The 23,283-nt window shown below is 45.5% G+C and overlaps 1 protein-coding gene across 8 annotated transcripts in view; it reads left to right on the top strand.

The window, feature by feature from the left end:
* IRAG1 (inositol 1,4,5-triphosphate receptor associated 1) overlaps positions 1-23,134 on the top strand; it is a 126,261-nt gene extending 103,127 nt beyond the window's left edge. For all 8 annotated transcript variants that reach the window (XM_005215898.5, NM_174392.4, XM_005215900.5 and 5 more), the window contains 6 exons: positions 627-676; positions 1,709-1,816; positions 3,823-3,887; positions 11,737-11,856; positions 13,185-13,319; positions 19,604-23,134. In XM_005215898.5, the coding sequence (XP_005215955.1) occupies positions 627-676; positions 1,709-1,816; positions 3,823-3,887; positions 11,737-11,856; positions 13,185-13,319; positions 19,604-19,847 (722 nt within the window). In that variant the 3' untranslated portion in view covers positions 19,848-23,134. The remainder of the gene's footprint in view (positions 1-626; positions 677-1,708; positions 1,817-3,822; positions 3,888-11,736; positions 11,857-13,184; positions 13,320-19,603) is intronic.
* Positions 23,135-23,283: the final 149 nt, after the last annotated feature.

The following is a 23,283-nucleotide window of genomic DNA, read 5'->3' on the forward strand; positions in this document are numbered from 1 at the left end:
AGCAAACTGAATTGAGCTGTCAAAAGCCTTTCTCTACGCATACTTGTGTTTTCTAGTGGCAGTATTATCCATGTGTGGTGCTAAATATTTAACACAAATTTTATCACTTAATATATGTACTAAGCAGAAGAAAATCTGAGTATGCTGGTTTCCTTTGTTCAAAATTATTTTGTAGATGACATTAAAATTACTGTTGTCAAGTTTCCACTTTTTATTGACACCACACCTTCCTTGCTCATAATTTCCTTGACTGTCCACACCTTGAATGAGCAAGATGATCCAGTAAACCCTGGTATTGCTACAAGGAATCCTCACACACTCACCAGGGCATAATCCAGAGATGGTACAGTGGTGTCACGTGGAGACCAGAGGGGCAAGACCGAGACTTCTCATTGTGTCCAGAGGAGTTAGGATGAAGGTTCTGTCCCCTAGAAACCCTACTCTGCAGGTGACTGTCTCAAAGGGTCAAGTGTCAAAGTCAGTGACCTCGGCACCTCGGCCCTTGAGGCATCCCTTGAGGGTCAGTTCTGGTCCGTAGATACCTTGACTCAGTTTCTGTGATCTTCCTGCTGGAGCCTACTCTGAAAACTCATCTAGCTTCTCTCCTCTGTTTCCTCCTCCTGCAGAAGATGGAGTCCCTCGCACAGCGCGGTCCATGTCCCTTTCGCTGGGAAAGGTATGCATATTCAAGGAAAACTGGGGAGAGAAAGAAATTTCTACAGATTACCAGGAAATCATTCATTCTTGGATCCACAGGTGCCAGAGAACCTCTAGACAGAGTCTTTCATGCAGCTTCCCACACTTGATAGCTCATCCTCCAACCTTCTCTTGCTCATGGCTTCCCAGACTGTACCATCTCTTTAATGAACATGAAATGATGCACACACTTTGCTATTGTCATAGATAGTTTTCCTATGCTAGTCAGGTTTCATACACTGTACAATGACTAGAGGTCATTTTTGTTCCATTTCTTTAGGATCTGATTGATTAAAATCAGAATTGGGATTTCCCTGGCAGTCCATTGGTTGGGAAACTTCACCTTCCGATGCAGAGCGTGTGGGTTTGATCCATGGTTCCCTCCTGGCTCAGTTGGTAAAGAATCTGCCTACAATGCAGGAGACCCTGGTTCAATTCCTGGGTCGGGAAGATCCCCTGGAGAAGGGAAAGGCTACCCACTCCAGTGTTCTTGGGCTTCCCTTGTGGCTCAGCTGGTAAAGAATCTGCCCGCAATGCGGGAGACCTGAGTTCGATTCCTGGGTTGGGAAGATCCCCTAGAGACGGGAAAGGCTACTCATTCCAGTATTCTGGCCTGCAGAATTCCATGGACCATATCGTCCATGGGGTCACAAAGAGGCAGACACGACTGAGCCACTTTCACTTTTCAGGGAGCCAAGAACCCACATGCCTCGTGGCCAAAAAACCAAATCATGAAACTGAATCAATATTGTAACAAATTCAATGAAGACTTTAGAAATGATTCACATTAAAAAAAATCTGTAAAAAATCAGAAGGTGTTGAGAAATCACTCCTCACTAATAAAAAAATTTGTTAATTTTGGCCACTCTCTCCACCCCAGCCTCTACCACCATCATTACCTTAAAGCCAGAATATCCAATGAATACAGCATTAGGAATTAGTAGGCATTTCCCAGGCCTTTCTGAAGTTTGGGTGCTTCCTCTGTGACGGTGGATCCATTCTCTTCCCACAGAACATGCCCCGCCGAAGGGTCAGCGTTGCCGTGGTGCCCAAGTTTAATATCCTGAACCTGCCGGGCCAGTCACCCAGCTCATCCCCCATTCCTTCCTTACCAGCCCTGGTGAGTATCATGATGCTTGCCTCCCAGGCCTCAGGCTCACAACTGTGGGGGTGACCTGGATGCGGCAGCATCAAAGAAGTGGGACAATTCAAAGCACAGATTCTGTGCTATAGGTTATAGGCTGAGAAACCTCAGCGTAGACCAGGCCCCATGTCTTGCACCGCCCAGAGAAGAAGACATAGTATCCCTGAGCAAGGTGCTGGCCACTCAGAGAGTGTTCCTTGCAAAGTGTATCTCTCTTCATGCTTAAACCAGAACCCTCCACTCTACAGTGGGTTTAAACAGCTGAAAGTTGCATTGTGGAGGAAGTAGTAAGCTGAGCTTTGAATCCTAGGTGCTCTGATCCCAGAGCCTGAGTTCTTCAACCCAATGTTACCCTACCTTGATTCATTACTGCATTGTTTACAACATGGAAAGATTGGACATGACCAGAATTTCCATTAATAAGAGATCTATTTAAGTAAATTATGAATAGCCCAATAAGGAGTTTCTATGCAGTTGCTAAATATAATGATTAAAATGTAAATTTTTATTTATTGGCATGAAGAAAGTCCATAATTTATTACAAACAAAAAGCAAAACCCCAGTATTTCCAGTGTAACTCTGTTTTGTAGTTTTAAAAAAGGGTTTGTCTGTCTATGTGTAGACATAGAATATTCTGAAAGAATATATATGGAACTACTAATAATAGTCATTTCCAGGCAGTGGTAAAAACCCAGGTAATTTTAATTTTTTGATCCTTTTTATATTTCTATAGTAAAACTGTATTACTTATAATTAGAAAATAATGCATTTCAATGTTTTTTAAACAAAGACTGCTCCTGTAAACAGTTCCCAGAACTTTGTGAATCTGGTTAATCCTATTTAAAACTCTTTAATTATTTCTCCAGTTGTTTCTCTATGCCCTGTTCGTGATCAGCACTATTCTACAAAGAGCCAATCTGACTGTATAAGCAATAAAAAGCTTTACTGTACTAATAATAGGTAGCAATAACTCTAAAACTTCTTTCACTTCTTCTGATCTTGAGCATTTTAATCACCCACAAGATCACTATAAGCTCCCAAATCACTCACTAAAATAAAGCAATTTGAAAACAATTTTTTGAAAAGGAGCCTCAGGAGTACCAGTTAGTATGTTTTCAGTTCAGTTCAGTCACTCAGTCGTGTCCGACTCTTTGAGACCCCATGAATCCCAGCACGCCAGGCCTCCCTGTCCATACCAACTCCCGGAGTTCACCCAGACTCATGTGCATCGAGTCGGTGATGCCATCCAGCCATCTCATCCTCTCTTGTCCCCTTCTCCTCCTGCCCCCAATCCCTCCCACCATCAGGGTCTTTTCCAATGAGTCAACTCTTCACATGAGGTGGCCAAAGTACTGGAGTTTCAGCTTCAGCATCAGTCCTTCCAATGAACACCCAGGACTGATCTCCTTTAGAATGGACTGATTGGATCTCCTTGCAGTCCAAGGGACTCTCAAGAGTCTTCTCCAACACCACAGTTCAAAAGCATCAATTCTTCGGTGCTCAGCTTTCTTCACAGTCTAACTCTCACATCCTACATGACCACTGGAAAAACCATAGCTTTGACTAGACGGACCTTTGTTGGCAAAGTAATGTCTCTGCTTTTTAATATGCTGTCTAGGTTGGTCATAACTTTCCTTCCAAGGAGTAAGCGTCTTTTAATTTCATGGCTGCAATCACCATCTGCAGTGATTTTGGAGCCCAGAAAAATAAAGTCTGACACTGTTTCCACTGTTTCCCCATCTATTTCCCATGTATGTTTTAACAGAGACTATTTCCCAAACTATACTAAATGTACATTGCAGTTTCCAAATATACATTCCTTTAGACTAGGGATTGGCAATCAGGGCTCTCCATTAAAATCACACAGGATACTTATAGAACATTCAATGCCTAGGCCCTACCCCAGGATTCAGAGACTGGTCAGCCCTGGCTTCTCCCTTCCTAGCTCATCCTCAATTCAATATCTCCTGTTTTCCATTCAGTCAGAATCATCCAATGGGAAAGGCAACCCACCTGTCTCCTCAGCACTGCCTGCACTTTTGGAAAAGTAAGTATGTCCATTTTCTTCTTAACTTTGGGGATCTCAGAGGAAAAGTTCTCCAACTCACCTTCCTCCCATCCTCACTCACAAAATGCAGTGGGAGGCAAATTAAGTTCTAGGGGGAAATGAATGGTACTCTGAGACCCACAAAGATTTCAGACCCAGTTTGCAAAATTCCTGGACAAGGAAGATGCTGTAGATGAGTGCAAGTGTGCCTCAATCCTAGAAGAGCCCAGAGGGGACAGAAGCCTTCTTTATTCATTAGGATACTTTGAGCTACAGATGCAAGAAAGCCCCAAATCAAAGGTATTTAAATAATAGGTGAGGCTTTTCCTGGTATGGCAGGGCCCCAGCTCAGCCTCTATAGTTTCCTTGTCTCTGCCCACTATGCATGTTGACCTCATTAGCAGATTTGTGACAAATGGCTAATGCCAGGTGTTTCATCCAGACATGACAACATCTTGAGGAAGAAAGGGACCATCCTGTCCCATGTTTATTTCTTAGGAACCAGTCTTTCAGTCTTCCTTTTTATCTTGTTAGCAGATTTGGAACATGGTCCCTTTCTAAACCAATCACAGGCAATGTGATTGACAATGAGATTGTCATCATAGTTTTAAACTATACCCCGGAGATGGGAAGAGAAGATCAGCTTCCCATGGAGCAATTGGATCCATGAAGAAGAGTAAATTCCCAGGCAAAATCATGTTGCTGTTAGGAAATAGGAAGAATGAATAATGGGTTGGCAACAAACAGTTTCTGCTACATGTAACTTTTCTAGGCCTCTATGCTGTTTGCAGTTCTTTTCATCCTTAGCCGAAGCAAGGCAGGCTATTTCTACATACTCAAGAGAAGTTTATAACTTGCTTTTCCAATTCTTTCATTTACTTGCTGGAAACATCTGGATCACAGCTGCCACCTCTCAGAACTTTCCCCTTATGTCTTTCTTCATTTGGTAGAACATACACCTCTATTCTTCCTTCTTCCTTGCCTTGAGACAGCTTTAGTACTTCATTTTTCATTGCTGTTAGAAGAGTTTTGCTTGACCTGGCAAGGAAGGTCTGTGTCGTGTGCCTTTTTTTAGTACAGGCAAGCTCCCAGCTCCCCACCCCAGACTCGGCCTGTTTTCCTCACTTCTCAGTATATGCAACCACCAACATATCACTCAGTGATTCATTCTCTGTCCATTAATCTTGAAGTTGGTTGGGCAGTTCTTCACCTTGCCACCTAACCCAGAGAAAGCTTAGAGATCCTTCATGTTGAGTAGGGTGTTTTGTTTGTTTGCTTGTTTTTTGATCACTACAGGGACATTGTAAAGGGGTGACAGACTCACAACCGTGTGGAGGTAACAGAGCCTACAGAATCTTGCCAAGTCCCTAGAGTCATGGTGTCCAGTCCATGGTCTCTGAAATCTCTCCAGAAACAGCCATCTGATGCCCTGAGTGAGAAGCATGCTAAAATTCTCCCCCCAAGTCCCACCTTAGGACACACCAACCCCCTTTCCAAGAGGGCCCTAACAAGGCTCCATTCTCAACCCTCAGCCTGTAGAGCCAGTCAAGGCAGAAGATCTACATCCCCTTTCTCCCCAGCAGACTTTCAGGATGGGGCAGGGCCTGTACTCTGTAGAATGAATGCTCAGGCCAGCTGAGAGCTTCCATCTGAGGCAGCAGAGATCATCAAGGATCTGAACTATCCTTAAGTAGGAGAAAGTGAGGTACGAAACTGGGGACAGTAGGTAGCAGCCCTGAATCAGGAGTGGCAATGAATGAGGATCAATGGTGACAGCACCATTCCAAGGGTATAGAACCGAGAGAGACAGGGACAGAGTGAGGACTGAACCTAGTCGAGCAAGAAACCCTAACGAAGCAACTGCGTGCTGCTCATTCTTATGGGCTATTCAAAAAGACCACTGTGATACATTTCCCATGCTGTGGTTGACTTGCCTGTTGGGAATACACCCAGTCTATAAAGATGACTGCAGAAAGGGGAAGGGCTATTCAAAGGAGGAGGGATTCAGATTAACAACAACTCTCCGTTCTGGATTTCTAAAAGATGCAAAGTAATTTTGATCTAAATTTATGGAACTGGAAATATCTAATAGATTGCCAAGAGATCGGCAATGAGACAATCTGTGAGTGAAAATGAATTCATAATTTCCATTCTAACAGAAATACAATTGTTTATAACTGCCTTTTCCATACTGTTAAAGAGAAACAATGCATTATTGGTTAATATGTATTACTATCTAGATTGTTGTGTTTAAATGATCTCACATTTCCCTAAGCATACAGTGATTGAGCAGGAGGGAAGTTGGCTAAGCACAAGAAATATGATGAGAAGATCATATTGCCTGCGGATAGTTCAAAAGCAAATATCTGATCACAGACTGCACTCCCAATAATAACTTGAAAGAATTCTGAGCCTTGTTCTTCCATATGACTTCATAGAAACCTGTTCTTCACTCAACAAGGGTCTAGGAACCTGTAGACTTAGAGAAAAATAGAGAGAGATATTTAAAATTAGTATTAAAGATTAAAATAGAATAAGGCTCAAGAACAGTTTCATTTTAACTTGAAACAGTTTCAGTTTAACTTGAAAAAGCTGTTTATTCATAGTCTTTCATTTCTTCACCAATTAATGACCAAGACCCAGGTACCTGGAATGCACTCAAGGAGCTCACAGTATAATGGGAAAGACAGATGGAAAGCAGCCTATTGTAATATAGTGTGATGAGTGATATCAGAAGGAAGAACAGGCTATAAGGAAACAACATACAAGAAAATGAGCACATCACCCAGTTTTGGTAATCGGGGTTGCTTAGAAAACATTTCCTCTAGCAATTTATGTTAAAAGTGAAACCTGAAGGTTATAATAGTTAACCAGGTAACTAGGAGGTTAATAACATTCCAGGAACTAAGGCAATAAAGTATGGAGTAATCAAGGAATAATATTGAAGATAATGAGAATTACTCTTATTATTTACTGCATGCTTACTTTATGCCAAGTTCTGTTCTAATTGCTTTACATTAATGATCTCCTTTAATCCTTATAATACCATGAGGAAGGTATACTATTAATATAGATGAGGAAACTGAAACTCAGAGAAACCATCACATACCTGAGGATACACAGCTAGTAGATAATAGATCGCATGCACTTAACCTCTTAATAGACACTCCAACTGGACAAATGGGAAGAAATTCAGTGTGACACACAAGAAAAGAGTGGATTTAAGGGCTATTTTTGAAAAAGCTCCTGTGAGCTATTGTGAAAGAACTTGGTGACCAGGCATGGAGTGGAGGGCGGAGTAGATGGGAGTGCAAAGTTCACACAGAGCCATTCAGTGAAGGCTCAGCACCATCATAAATGTGGGTGGTGCACAGGGCTGGTTTCATAAAAGTGGCCATTATATTGCTATAGCACAGAGCGATTTTCTCTTTGATCTGTAAAATAACCATTTTCTACATTTTTGAAGCAGTCAAGATAATTGCTTACAGGTTTTATATGACATAAATATATATAGTTAAACAGTTCCCCTTTGCTGATAGTCTTCTGGAATGGATTAGCCCTCAATCAACCTATTAGTGAACTCCAGGAACCTGGGACTGAGTAATGGAGACTCAGGGAGTTCTTGTAGCCAAGGTCCCCCAGGCTGGACTTGTCTGAGGGAACCTGGTAATGGGGGTGGCTTACAGACATAGCTGAGTCCAAGAAGGTAAGATCTCTCCATGGGAAAGGACTGGAGTCGCTTTCAAATACCGTTGACCACGTGGGAAAAATAGAATCTAATATATCTGCAGGTCAAACAACACATTTTGACTAAATATCTCTTCACATTACTGAGAGCTAAGCACAATGACAAACATTTTTGACCCAGTGGATGTGAGAGAACAATGAGCCTCATTCTAATCAGTCATCTCAGGAAGAAAGCACACAAGATTATGAACTGGGGACAGATGCCAAGATCCATGAGTGTCTGGCCCAGAAATCTCAAGGTGGGCACAGGCTGTGCTCAGCTCCAGGTTTACGATCATGCGTAGAGATTCCTTCAGCTCAGTTCAAACACAGAGTTCTCAGGAAAGAGTCATTTACATAGAGGACCTGCCCATTTTGTAAGATTAACTGACAGGGATGAGCCACAGTGAAGGCAGTACAGCTCAGCAAACACTTAGAGGCACTTCCCATGTGCTAAGCATCATTCAAACCGAAACACACTCTGCAATCACAGTCATACAGAAGGAAGAGCATGTGTATAAAAGTGCCATAGCTCTGAGTTATGCTGTAAAAGAGGTTTCCTGAGGATATAAAGGGAGGGAGAGATCAACTTTAACCAGAGGGTATGAGAGAGAGTTTCACAAAGGAAAATATATTTGAACCAAGCCTTTGAAGTGCATGGGGAGAAGATTCCAGATAGTTGGAGAAGATATTTAAGGAACTATAAGCTCAGTCTAGGGGCTTCCCTGGTGGCTCAGATGGTAAAAAATCTGTCTGCAGTGAAAGAAACCTGGGTTCAATCCCTGAGTCAAAAAGAACCCCTGGAGAAACAAATGGCTACCCACTCCAGTATTCTTGCTTGGAGAATTCTATGGACAGAGGAGCCTAGTGGGCTACAGTCTGTGGGATTGCAAAGAGTCAGACACAAATGAGCAAGTAACACACACACAGACTCAGTCTAGGGGTCAGGAAATAACTGCAAACATTTTACACCCTACCATATTTTGTAAGGGCTTCCCCGTAGTTCAGTCAGTAAAGAATCTGCCTGCAATGCAGAGACTTGGGTTTGATTCCTGGATTGGGAAGATCCCCTAGAGAAGGAAATGGCAACCCACTCCAGTATTCTTACCTGAAGAATCCCATGGACAGAGGAGCCTGGTGGGCTACAGTCCATGGGGTCGCAAGAGTCAGACACAACTTAGTGACTAAACCACCACCACCAAATTTTGTACAAGAATGGCTTTCCCTGCCCTTGGCTGTAGCTCTGTTTTTCTGCTCTTTTCCCAATCATTTGGAAAAATAAGAAACTGTACGTTAGGCAGAGGTCACATAGAAGGGAGTGGATAATGTGATTTTAAAAAGGAGAAATGTTATGAATAGCTGATATTTTTAGAGTGTTCTTTCTTGTTCACAATGGGTTTTGGTTTCCAACCTGATGAAATGTAAATTTTACAAGGCCTGAAGGAAACTAAGACAAGGAAACTGATGCTGAGAATGAGGAGACTCACTCAGGAAGCCTGGCCGAGATGTCAGGGAGGGTAGCAGCTGTGAGCTTCAGAGTCCTGGCTGCAAAGCCCTAGTCACTGTTCTGCCTTGTTTGTGGTCTCCGCCATGACAAGACTCCCATTGGAATTCCAGGCCCTTAGGTGAGCTGCAGGATACATAGAGAAAGCACAGCCATCAGGATATTTCCTTTCAACTCGTGATTTCATACCTCAAATGGACTCCTGGCATCATCAGCTATCCTACTTTAATCTAGCACATTTGTCCCCCTTACCTCCACCTCATGATGCTTATGCCTTCTCGACCCTCCTCAAGATTGCCTAGCCTCCCTACTTCTCACTTTTAGTAGATGACCTTGTTTTTCCATTTTATAGAGAAAATTTAAGCTCTTGGAAGAGAAGATTCCTCTCATCTTCCTTTGCCAGATTCCCAGCCCACCATCTCCATTGCCTTCCTGCCTTTGTTATGAGTAAGGAGAAGTTTCTCTACCTTTCTAAGATCTGTCCCTACTTTCCTTTTCAAAGGATTTATTTCTTTGGTCTTCCCTTTTCTCTCATCCCCTCTACTGAACCATTTCTATCCACATTCACATGTGCTTCTGTCCTTTGACCCACTGCTTCAGCTGCACAGTCCCCCTGCTCCCTGGCCTTGTCAGTTTCCTGTGTCCACATCTTCACCTTTCTCACTTCCCAGTCTTCACTCAGCCCTTTCCAATCTGGTTCTTGCCGTGTCACCAGAGCTCTTCTTGCCCTCCATGGTATCCAATCCAAGAGTCACTTTTCCTATACACATCTGAGTCAGATTCTCAGAAGTGTGTGTGTGAGAGACAATGCTCCCTCCTTGACACGCTTTCCATGTTAGGGGCGGGCGGGGGAAGAGGGTCCCATTGCTCGCCGCTTACAAAATTAGTAAAATGGTAGAAAGGAAAATTCCTTTCATTGGAATGCTGGTAGTCTGTGAAGATGGACTCACTGTCCCCCAAAAACACCTCCAAAGATCCTGCATGGCCAGGAAACCTTTAAGCGGAAGGAGGGAAGTCATCTCAGTTAATTACTGGGATGCGGGTCAGAGTGGTCACTATCCCCCCACTGCATGTAGTCTCATTGACTCTAGATGTTATATTGTTCACACAGTTTGGTCACATGGTTGTTTGGGAGATGACTGAATGGGGAGCTAGGGAATAGATCTGGTCATCTGTTAACTTATTCTTCATTTCTACCTTTTTGATCTATAGGAGGAACCAAAAAGTTAGGCAAGTTGTGCTTGAGCCAGAGATAAGTAGAGCATGGTGGTGCCTGGTTTAAAAATTAGTTACAGGGACTTTTTTGGCAGACCAGTAGTTAAGACTCTGAGCTTCCAACACAGGGTGGGATGGGGTGGGGTGGAGTGAAGTAGATTGAATCCTGGTCAAGGAACTAAGATCCTACATGCTGTACGGCATGAATAAATGAATGAATGGTTAGTTTCAATATAGCTTTGCTAAAGTGACAAGGAAAGGGGCTTCCTGCTGAAGGAGGTTTCCCACAAAGAGCTGCTTACACTTTCTCAGCTCCCAGGACTCCACACTCTCCGGATTCTCCTCTTACCTCTCTGGCTGCTACTTCTAAGCTCCTCTGCAGGTTCCTCCTTCTCTACCTGAGCTAAGGGTGGATATGCACGTGGCTTGGTCCTGGGTTGTCTTCTCATCTTTCCTCATACTTGTCCCCAGACATTCTTTTCCATTCCTCTGGCATTAAATACCAGCTATCTTCTGAATATCTCCAGTCTAGAGCTCTCCTCTTAAGCACTATGGTACATACAACTACCAACTTGGCATCTCCAACTAGATACCTCACAGGCATCAAAAACATATCTTATCCAGAAGTTAACTCTTACTTCATTGCCTCTCTTCAGTCCCTCAAACTTCACATCTTTTGTATCTCAAGGTCTTCACACATCTGTATCCTCTACCTGGGATGATCTTCCCTCTGCCATAGACGTGCTGGCTTCTCATCTTTCAGGTCTGCTATTCCATTTCCAAGAGGTCTTTTGTAGCCATTCAATCTAAGCAGGTTCTTCCCTTGTTATTTTCTGTCATTGCACAGAGTTTATTTCTCTCATAAAAGTCATCACAATTTGTAATTAATTTTATATTTTTTCTTGATTTTTGTGGGCGTTTTCTCCTGCTGTGCTCCATGTTGGCTAAGACTTTTTCTTTTGTTTTCTAATGTCTCCCCAGCACATTACAAGGTGCCTGTGACTTAATCCTGGGTAGATATTTAAATGAATGAAGCAGAAGACGGACTGCAGGGATGGGATGACTCTGAACATTTGGTCCACCCCGTCTTCTTCCTCTTAGTACCCTGGAGCTCCCAATAGCTGGCTGTCTACTCACAGCATCTCTTGGAAAAAGAATGGAAGTGGGTTTGAGAGCAGGAGGGAAAAGGGGAGCTGGTACAGTACTGGATGTTTGGGGGTCTAGGGAGGATTCATGGACCAGAGCCTTTAAAAAAAGAATCTTATCTCAAGATAGAAAGATTGAAATAGATTCAACCCGAATGAGCTTCCTCACTTCTGTCCAGGAACAGGCCAAAGACATGGTTTGGTTTTCAGATGCCCTATCTGTCCCTGAAAGGATGTCCTGTCCTTGCCTTCTCACTAGTGGAAAGACAAATGGCGACCCAGATTGTGAAGCCTCTGCTTCTGTGCCAACTCCGAGCTGCCTGGAGGGGATCAGCCAGGAGGCTAAGGCCAGGATGGAGGAAGAAGCTTACAACAAGGGGTGAGTCAGCTGTCAGCAGCCCTAAGGTCACCTGGCACGTCTCACAAGATACCTTCCCACAGACCTTTCCTGTTTCTTAATGGATTTAGGGAAGCAACTCATGGCCCCAGGACGTCCTTGCCTGAGTAAGGAATTATATAGAAAAGAGCAGTACTGTTCCACAGGAAAGACAGGAGGAAATGGGGCAAGAGGGTGTGGTTAGATAATAACCAGACTGCCCTCTTTTTAGGCATAAAGCCACCAGAATGATCTGGAAGTCTAAGGCCCTGGGTGGGTTCCTCTTGGTGGTGCCTGAGACTTCCTGACACATGCCCAGAGCAGTCACGCCGCTGCCAGCAGTGTCCAGGAGCAGCTGCAGCCCCACTTCCCAGAACTGCCTCAGTCATCCCTTCTTGCCACAGGAGTCCCCTCAACTTCTAGCCACTCCCTTCTCCAGTTGAGCTGCAATAGCACCTTTGGCCTGTTGTCAGTCACTGATGGGACAGAATACTGAGCAGGGCCCCAGCCCAGCCAGGTAAAGAACTACCTCTGACCAGGCACTGCATCCTGAGCTTCTTGCCCTGTAGCCCCTGAGGGAGATGCAGCCTCTCTCTGACATGGAACCTGTGGGCTTTGGTGTGGTGGCACCTACAACCACAGTGGGGTTTGCCCCAGCCCAACTGTGCTGGCCTTAAACACTCAGTTGTTAGATGAGCAAAATGTATGTTCAGGGTAATATTAAGACTGGGAGAAGGAAGTCAGAAGATTTCTCTCGAAAAGCCTGTCTTTTCACCCATACCTATCCTCTGTACTTAGAATGGAGGGGAGTGAATGCTTCCATTGCCTTTGTGACCATTTACAGAGAACTTGTGTGCATTTCACTTCCACAGAGCTTCCCACCAAGCCTGTGTATGAGCCCCACCTTCCCCAGGCCAAGCTGTACTCTTGTCACTTTCTCAGAATGTTCCATCACCTGTGCAATGGGTGCCAACCCCTCCTTCTCTCAGGGGAGTAGCCAAGGCTCCAAGGCCACACAGAGAGCACATGCAGTCCTTAGCCCTCCCAAATGGTTTGTTGGAGAAGAATCTAGCCAGGAGACTGCACCCACATTTTTTGCCCATCTGTTTTGTCACACTTTCACATAAACAGGAAGGATGACCGGGGGTGAAGGGAAACCGTCCTGATATGAGCCACTGTGGGATGTGGTGGCTTTTCCCTATTGTGTGGAGCCACAGGAAGTGAGTGCAGAATCCCAGCAAGTGCTCAGAGTCCCTCCTCTAGCAACTCGGGGAAGGATGCTCTGCATCTGCTGGCCTTTCCAGACTCAGTTGTTCATTGTTGCCTTCCAGATACCAAGAAGGTCTAAAGAAAACCAAGGAGCTTCAAGGCCTGAGGGAGGAGGAAGAAGAACAGAAGAGCGAGAGCCCAGAGGAGCCAGAGGAGGCGGCAGAAACTGAGGAAGAGGAGAAGGAGCAGAGAAGCAGGTTGCAGCCCTCACAGTTGCTAACTTGGGCCTCAGTCCCTTTCACTGCACAGCATCCCTGGAGGGGCCAGTCCAAGGCCGTCCAGGGCCCAAGTGAGCAGCCAACAGAAACCAGGAGGGAACTCGTGTTGGAGGAGGAGGCAGAGGGAATCCCAAAGAGTCCAAGTAGTTAACAAGGAGGGGGTTGCCAGGGTTTAGGGGTCAGTGGTGGCCAAGGGTGGGGTCAGGAGTTCCTAAGAGCTGAGAAAATGCAAGGGACCACAGTTAACTCACTGCCCAGCCATTCCCATGAGAGATCCAAGGTCAAGGGAGTTGACCGCAAGCCCTAGAGGAGGATAGGGGTGGAGAGAACGCGTAGAGATAGGGGACAACTCAACTTTGTGGCAAACATGAGTCTCCAAAATGTTTCTTCCATGGTGACCAAATATATTTTGTATTTTAAGCGTATTTTCCACAAAATCATGAAAAATCTATGTAACATGTAGATAAAGGTAATGTAGGTCCAGCATCTTGCCCTACCTGTACCTTATGGATATAGTGACAAATTGACATCCTGGGTTTTACCAGAGGGGCCCAATTTTGTATATCCGGCCCTATTATCTCTATTAGCACATTTAAACTAGAAGTCTTGAGTTTTGGATTTTTAAAATGTAGTTACAGCTAACTTGGAACACTTCACCAAAGTTACTGCTTTTAGACTCCCAGGCTACCTTCAGTCCAGGATGACTTCAGTCAAAAATGATCAATTAATCTAATCAGCTGCTTCATTTGGGATAGGGTATGTTGTCTGTGTCTCATTGCTAGCAGACTCTGGAAATCATATGCATGCAATGAAACATGTAATAAAATGCAGATTCAAAGTGAGATGGATATGCTTCAAAGCACATAAGAACAAGCAGCAGAGCCCAGTTGGAAGATTCAACCAGAGTAAGAGACATTAGCCTTCATGAGTCAACTCCAGCGTTCATGGGAAGAGAAAGTGTTTCACAGCTGGAAACAAATGTGTGCTAGGATGCACTACCTCTTCTAGGGAGAGAAGCCCAGTGTTCACAATCAAAGCACAGTCCCTGCTCTGAGCGACTGGGTCCTGTCTTTCTCGGTCTTCTGTCCCTCCTGGGGGGTCCTCTGCTCTCATTTTGTTGGCCACCACACTATCTCCTCTCCTTTAACGCAGTCAAGCCCAGGCCTGACAACAGCCCTTTCTTTCAGTTCAGTTCAGTCGCTCAGTCGTGTCGGACTTTTTGCGATCCCATGAATTGCAGCACGCCAGGCCTCCCTGTCCATCATTGGCTCCCTTCAAAACAAAAGACAGGCTGGGCCTTCTAAAACTTCCAAACACCAAGAAAGAACAAAAGGAACAGACCACAGAGAGTACATGGAATATAAACAAACTGGTTTACAAAGTACAGGGCTAGAATCCTTATCTAGCTGGTTTGATCTTGGGCCATTGGCGGCTCCCTTCTAATTCGTGGAATCCCAGCAGAGGAGAGGCTGTGTCCAGCTCTCCCTCTCTCCAGCTCTTGGTCAGCAGTGCATGGCAATGGTTGCCCTTCACATCCATCGTCCAAGAGTGTTCTCTTGGTCCTGCTGATCCTGAAAGGCCTTCTTCTCTCTCCCAATCCCTGCTCCCTCTCAGATTCACTTTCTGGTCTTAAGAACATGCCTGGACCTCGGGGGATGGATACCAGGCATCAGCACAGCCTCAGAAGGGTCCTTAGCACATGGTGCAGCTTCACCTGTTCAGGCTCAGCAGTGTGGCATCATCGTCTCCATAACGACTGAGACTGCTATCAGAGAAACTGCCCACTCACAGTCACAGGATCCCTTCCTCACCTGTCACCCAACCCAGACCAATCCCAAGAGCCATTGTCTCGAATGCCAGACAATGCATTCATCCCCAAGTCCCTAACACACACAGTTGCCTGCAGGCACCTCTACTCAAGCACAATTCCCACCACTAAATTTTGGCATCTCACTAACAAGCAAGGTCTGAAGTTGTGAAAAGTTCCATGTCCTATTTGCTGCTGCTGCTAAGTCGCTTCAGTCGTGTCCAACTCTGTGCGACCCCATAGATAGCAGCCCACCAGGCTCCCCCGTCCCTGAGATTCTCCAGGCAAGAACACTGGAGTGGGTTGCCATTTCCTTCTCCAATGCATGAAAGTAAAAAGTGAAAGTGAAGTCGCTCAGTCGTGTCCGACTCTTAGTGACCCCATGGACTGCAGCCTACCAAACTCCTCTATCCATGGGATTTTCCAGGCAAGAGTACTGGAGCGGGGTGCCATTGCCTTCTCCAATGTCCTATTTAGTACATTTGAAAAACACTAGAATCACCCCAGCAGCCAACCCTTTATTGAAGACTTTCAACCTGAAACACTGAATCTCTCCTCTATTATAATAATATAATCTGTTCTCAATATTACTTTCTGGAGGATCAGCTTCAATGAACTTATTGGGTGAATCAACCCAAGATCTTAACTATATTAAAACAGAGAACATTAGTCTTCTGACATTTATGTAATGCACTGAATGAATGAGACTCATAAGATGCAACAGAAAACTGTTGTCTTGGCTCTCAGTGTCTCTGCAGAACTGTTCCATGGGGTTAAGATGATATTAGGCAGACTCCTTTATTTTTCCAATAACTATCAGAAAATAGAAGTCCTCTGATCAACTTGAAGTCCCAAGAATAACCTCATTTCAGTCATTTAAATGGCTAGATCCCTGAAATAGTCAAAATCCTGAACTTAAAAAGTTCAACCTTCTACCCATCCCTTCCTGCCTCCAGTCAGCTTGGCTCTGCTTCAGGAAGGAAGCCAATAGTGGGGCCAGAGTTGACTTCTTGCTCTCTGTCACTCGTGCCCTCCACTGAGCTTAGTAAATGTAGTGCCTGACCTCTCCAGGGCTGGGCAAGGGGATGGAGATTAAGGGTAGGGAAGGTATTACTTCACTGGTCTTATTGTGAGCAGGCTCAAGGCCTCAGCAGGGATTTAAGGCTGATTTTTTTTAATATTTATTTTACTAATTTATTTCAGTACTCTTGCCTGGAAAATCCGATGGACAGAGGAGCCTGGTAGGCTGCAGTCCACGGGGTCGCTAAGAGTCGGACACGATGAGCGACTTCACTTTCACTTTTCACTTTCATGCATTGGAGAAGGAAATGGCACCCCACTCCAGTGTTCTTGCCTGGAGAAGCCCAGGGACGGGGGAGCCTGGTGGGCTGCCGTCTATGGGGTCGCACAGAGTCGGACACGACTGAAGTGACTTAGCTTAGCTTACTAATTTATTTGGTTGTGCCAGGTCTTAGTTGTGGCATGTGGGATCTATTTCCCTGACCAGCAATTGAACCCGGGCCCCCTGCATCGGGAGCTCAGGATCTTAGCCACCGGACGAGGGAAGTCCCCTGACTTTCTGATTTTGTTCAGTGTGGTGTTTTAGGGAACCTTCAGAGAACCCCACACCACCGCCCCCCTCCCACACACACACACCATTACTGAGGATCTCTCAACTGCAATTCCCTTTGTGAGGTCAAATGCAGGTCTTCTGGCTGGCTACTTATAATCTCTCTCTCAGTCCTTGGGCAGCTGAAAGTGTAGCTTCCGTACTCAGCTTCTTGGTAGTGTTTCCAGGTCTATGACATCGGGTGCCAGCTCTCCCTCTCCTGCCTATACCCAGTTAAAATGAAATACGCATCTCTGGCCCACTAGCGGCGGGAGGATGGTTCTCGGTCTCATGGCCCCGTGTTCTGATGGCATCAAGTAGTTCAGCAAGATTCTCATTCTTCAGATCCCTCAGGTGGGAGTCACACACCAGCCCACTCACCATGTGCCCAAACTGCGAGGTATTGAGCTCCCCACGCAGCATCTCCTAGCCCAGGTGATGGGGGAGCAACCTCACTCCTCCCAATGGAGGAGTAGGTAGAACTCAGAGCAACCAAAAATTGATTTCCGAAGGAATTCTATTTCTAATCAATAATTCTATTTCTAATCATTTTTATAGACTTTAAATAGGTAACCAGCTGAGGGTCATGAAGCCTATCTTACCCTCCTCCTTCCCAATCCCTCTAAGGGATGAAGTGAGAGTGGGATTCTTCCAGCTCCAGCAGCTTGTTTTGGGGCCCAGAAAAATACAGCCCAGAAGAAAGACTGTGCCATAGCATCCAACTGTATCTAAATAGAAGTTAAAGAATCAAAATGGTGCCAAAAGAAAACAAGCTTCCATTTCCAAATTCTCTCTCCCCTACAGTTATGAAAGTAGCCAATGATTTTCCACCTTGGCTCATGTGCTCACTGTTTTGCTTTGCTTAACTACTTCTGAAACAATTATCAGTGGTTTCCCATGTGGAAAAGAAATCAACCAATGCTTTAACATCCAAGGCAGGTACTCTGAGCATCTGATCCCTCTGTACAGAGGGTATTTGTTTAATCTTTCTACCCATTGTAAGGCAACTAGAGCTGTCTACTTCTCAGCAAGTGGCCTGCATATTTCAGGGTCTATGTGAGCTTCAGGATCTGGAGAAGGCCCTCCTGTCACTTCTCACCTCCTCCATTTGGTGATGTTCAGTATTCTCAGTTTTAGATGGATTGATTGATCAATCTGGGATTAGAAACAGGAAGAAATTCCAGCTTAATGAGTGTGTCCAGGGCTTCTCCAGAGAACTTTAAGAATGGACTCTTCCAAGTGGGCCATCTGACCAAATGTCTTTTCAGTTCAGTCATTCAGTCGTGTCCAACTCTTTGCGACCCCATAGACTGCAGCATGCCGGGTTTCCCTGTCCATCACCAACTCCCAGGGCTTGCTCAAACTCAGGTCCATCGAGTCAGTGATGCCATCCAACCATCTTTTCACTGTGCCACAAAAAAAGAGTGGAAAAGTTGAAAGGCAGTCAGGAAGAGAAGAAAAAGGAAAGGGTGGGGAGGTGGGAAGAAAGGGGGGCTGGGAAGAAATTCCAGCTTAATGAGTATGTCCAGATAGCTTCAAGAATGGACTCTTACAAGTGGGCCATCTGACCAAATGTCTTTTCAGTTCAATCACTCAGTCATGTCTGACTCTTTCCGACCCAATGGACTGTAGCCTACCAGGCTCCTCCACCCATGGAATTTTCCAGGCAAGAGTACTAGAGTGGATTGCCATTTCCTTCTCCAGGGGAGCTTTCCAACCCAGGGATCGAACCTGGGTCTCCCACATTGCAGGCAGACGCTTTACCATCTGAGCCACCTGGGAAGCCAAGGATGCGGGGGGGACACAGGCAAAAAGCAGAGGTGAGGGGATGAATGGCAATGAGAGAGGAGAGAAAAGTGTGGAGAGACCAGACAAAGTGGAGGAAGAGATATTTGGGAAGGAAGATTTATTTTATATTTATATATAAATATATATTTTAATTGAAGGATAATTGCTTTACAGAATTTTGTTGTTTTCTGTCAAACCTCAGCATGAATCAGCCATAGGTATACATATATCCTCTCCTATCTCCCTCCCCATCCCACCCCTCTAGGTTGATACAGAGTCCCCATTTGAGTTTCCTGAGCCATACAGCAAATTCCTGTTGGCTACCTATTTCACTGGGAAGGAAGATTACTAGGACTGAGAAAATACTTGAATAAGTCACCCTGAGGTTGCCGGAGGCTAGGAGTTCTCTGGAATCCCCTGGGATGGTTTAAAGTGAGCTCTTGAGGTTACTGGTTCCATGTCATTTATTATTCAACGTCTTCATTTATTATTCAGGAGTCTTCTAGGAATTTATCACAGTCCTTCCACTCTGGACATGGTCATATGTGGAGCTGAGCACAACAAATTATGCCTCTGAACATGGAGGCAGGGGACAGGTTATAACGTGGAGCTGATCTCTACATTAGTGACACTAAGTACAGATAAGATGCTGGGCCTGCGTGGATGCATGGGAGTCTGGGTCAGCCAGCCTGGATCTCGGGCCTTAGGGGAGTTCAGATGTCAATGACTGTCTCATGAATAGATGAGGGCATGTGTCAGAGGCTGAATGATCACACAAATAGAGTGGTCTAACCCAGTCACTCCTAATATAAAGGTTATAGACTTAGAATCACCTGGGGAAATGTTTTAAACTGCAGACTCTTGGACCATACCTTTGAAGATTCTTAGTCTGTAGTCCTGGGGTATTTTGAATAATTACTGCTAAGCAATTCTGCACAGCTGAGTTTGAGAACCATGGCTCAAGACAACTTGGAAAGTATTCCAGGCAGAAGTATGGGTTGGGGCATCTTATATGTGTCCAATATACTAAACCCTCCACCTGTTTTTTTCATTTGACAGCAAACTTGAAGAACTGGTTCATTTCTTACAAGTCATGTATCCCAAACTGTGTCAGCATTGGCAAGTCATCTGGATGATGGCCGCGGCGATGCTGGTCTTGACTGTCGTGCTGGGGCTCTACGGTTCCCATAACTCTTGCGTAGAGCAGGCCGACGGGTCCCTTGGGAAATCCACGTGCTCGGCAGCCCAACGGGACTCCTGGTGGAGCTCAGGACTCCAGCATGAGCAGCCTACAGAGCAGTAGAAAACCCAACGCTCAGGCAGTGCCCTGCTCCAGCGCACAGCCTGTCGCCCTCTCCTCAAGCGTGACGCGTCAGGCGTGGGCATGGGCATGCCACTGCTGCCATCAGGGGAACAAGCAGGGGTTCTTTCCACTTGGCACCCCTGCGGGAGCTATTCACACACAATAGCTGATGTTCCTGGAGGATCAACAGAAAGCATCAGTGGACAAGGAAGTAGCCGTCACCAGGGGACTTGAAGAGGAGGGAAGGTGGCTGCACCAGTTCAGATGGCTGGGGAGAAACAAAATACCTTCCTCACAGGCAAACATGAAAAGCCCACTCTCCTTGGTTTTCCTCTCTACAATCGATTGGAAATCAGGAACAATTGTGCCTAAGGGCTAACTCTGCCCTGAGGATCAGACCTGGAATTTGGAATAGCAACATGAGTATCTTCCCATTTCACATCTCATTCTTACTGACTCTCCTTCAGCCTCCCCTCCTCCTCATTGCAATCAGAGTTTTTTTTACAGAAGATGGAAAGATTTCTCAGAAAAATATTTAGGCTGATTTTAGCTCAGTGCTTGAAATGAAATGGGAAGATGTAAATTAATACATATGCCTCTGTACACATACAACACACACACACACACACACACACACACAGCACACACGTGCATGAAGTCAACTGTCCTCCAAATGTGTGCTCTGGGTGTGTGTTGTGCATAAAGCCAACCCACAGATTTTCACATGTGGGGCAGTCACCAGGCACTTACCTGTTCAGTGAGCTCTCCACATGGGTTTACGATGTTTGAGAAACACTGAAAACTCATGACTTGCATGGTGAACTTGCTGGTCTCCATTTCCAGTGTTAATTCTAAGCTGCTATACAGCATGGTGGGGGCTTCCCAGGTGACTCAGTGGTAAAGAATCCACCTGCCAATGCAGGAGACACAGGTTCGATCCCTGGGTTGGGAAGATGCCCTGGAGGAGGAAACGGCAACCCACTCCAGTACTCTTGCCTGAAAAATCCCATGGACAAAGGAGCCTCACAGGCTATAGTCCATGGGGTCACAGAGGGTCAGACACAGCTGAGCGCACATGCATGCTTACAGCATGGTCTGTCCCCACTTTGTTCTCTCTGGGAAGGGAAGAAACATGGTGTGCTTCAACTTTCCTGTGCCCACGTGCAAGTGTGCATCTCTGCCACAAGGCTCCAGTTTCGGTGGGATTCCCAACACAAGTGTAGGTCTTGGAGCTTTCCCATTATTTAGCAGAAAACAGAGCAAATCCCACCTGCAGCTTGACTTCCTGCTCCACCTGGATAGCCACTGCCTGCCTTCTTCTGCATCAGATCTGGGGAGTGCTGGTTTCTGTGTGGCTTTTATGGTGGTGTCTTTGCTTTTGTTTTGCTGTTGTCATTTGCTTTTATTGCTGACCCTATGTAGAACTTACTGTGGGCCAAACACTGGTATTATATAAGGATTCATTCACTGTGTCCTCACGAAAAAGAAAAAAGCTATGGCTCTTCCCATTTTCACATAAGGAAACTGAAGCACAAAAACACAAGTAACTTGCCAAGGATACCCATGGGGTTGGAAGTTAAACCCAGCCAGGCTGGTCCCAGAGGCTATGCTCTTACCCCTGCACTAAATTGCCTTTTCCAAAGGTCTTCTATCTAGTCATGTTCAGCCCCACACCCCTAGGTAGCCCTTCAGCCACTCCAAGTCATTTCTGGTTCCCAAACTAGACTGTTTTCTCATGCTCGTTTTTCTTCTGCCGTGCTCCTCTTTTCTTCTGGTCACTCTTCAGGACCAAGTACAAAAATCACCCGCTCCAGGCAGCTTTCATGGCCTCCCTCCAACTCCACACCAGACCACATTAATAGGTCATACCCTTCTCTGTACTTTTCAGCACTTTTAAAACATTTTCATTACTACTACTAATGAGCATTACTATAGTGTATCATAATATTAATAACTTATTTATGTGTCTGTCTTTCCAAGCGTTTATCCTCAAAGACAAGAACCATGTCTTACCCATTCTCTGGGTAAGTGCCTAGCATGGTGGCTGATGCTTGGGAGGGTGTCATTTAATGTTGGTCAGAAGAATGAGTGTGCAAGGTGGTGGAGAGCAGTCTGGGAACAGCTGACATTTTTCATACTTCCCAGCACCAGCATCCTCACCACCACCATCTCAAATGGTGAATGAGAGAAATCACATCTTTATTAGCCTCAACTTATTCTAGTATTTTTTCAATCTACTCTGTGACCTAACATCATTTCCAAACTAAAGGGTTGGGCTTGAAGCAATCACTTCTTTCAGAAAGACCGACCTAGATCAGGACCCCTCGGTAAAACAGCTTTTTTTTTTTTTTTTGGAGGCGGGGAGGGGGCACCCTTTTCAGTGTCGAGAAAACCACTGTGAGAGAAGTCCAAGCCAGGGTTGACCAAGGATGTGCCATTAAGGTAAAGAGGCGCAGATCAAGGCAGACGGACATTGGATTCACTGATGGATGGTTTGCCCTACCTCTTCAAGGGGGAACAGACACACCGAAGGAGCTTTAGGCCCTCAGAGCCAAAGGCAGGATGTAAACAGAGCTCTGGAGAGTGTGGCTGTGAGCAGGACTCTGGGCTGGCCAGTCTCAGCCTGCCCCGAAGAAGGACTGGGCCGAGCTGACCCATTGCCCCCTTGGCCACAGGGTTCCCACCTTTGTTTCCAGTTGAGACAAAGGCCAGGAGAGGAGCTGCCGTGAGCTCTTGAGCCTCCAGCTGCTTCATGGAAAGGCCTGCAAGAATGCTTCTAGACCAGGCCCTCAGCCAAACGACTCTATGAGTAAGGGAAGTCAAGGACAAGAAGTGATCAGAAGGAGCAAACGAGTAATTGCATTACCAAGGGCATTCCTGAAACAGGACTCCTCGGTATTTCTTAAAAGCGAAGATGGACCTAATGCAATTGGAACTGTTGCCAAAGCAGCAGTGAAATGGAGAGAAACAGGCCCTGTATGTCCAACAGTGAGTGATATTGATCAGAAATAAAAGTTCCCTTCCTTCACCATGCCTCTGAGGTCTGACATTTCTGCTTGGCCCTAGGACTCTGTTGTTGGTGCCGCGATGTCCCCTCCTAGAGGACCTTCACTTTCTGTGTCACTCCCATATACAGCCTGGCGGAGTAAGAGGAGAGGGAGATGCGGGGCTTATGTATCACTGGCTGGCAGTTCCTAATGTTGTTAAACCTCACACAGGTGTGCTAGCATTGAACTATAGAGTGTCACGTACCTGAGTTTGAAAATAAAAGCACATTTCCAAACCTTTGGCAGCAGCCAAATGCCTCCTAATTTTGTGGAGCTGAGTCAGAACCTTGCCCAACCCTGAACTAGAATCTACCCTGGGTGACAGTGCCTCCCAGGCCCCCAGGCCCTGGGTTACCAGATCCCTTCCAGGGGCTCCATCAATTCCTCTG

The sequence above is a fragment of the Bos taurus genome, chromosome 15, assembly GCF_002263795.3.
Source record: "Bos taurus isolate L1 Dominette 01449 registration number 42190680 breed Hereford chromosome 15, ARS-UCD2.0, whole genome shotgun sequence".
Taxonomy (NCBI): Eukaryota; Metazoa; Chordata; class Mammalia; order Artiodactyla; family Bovidae; genus Bos; species Bos taurus.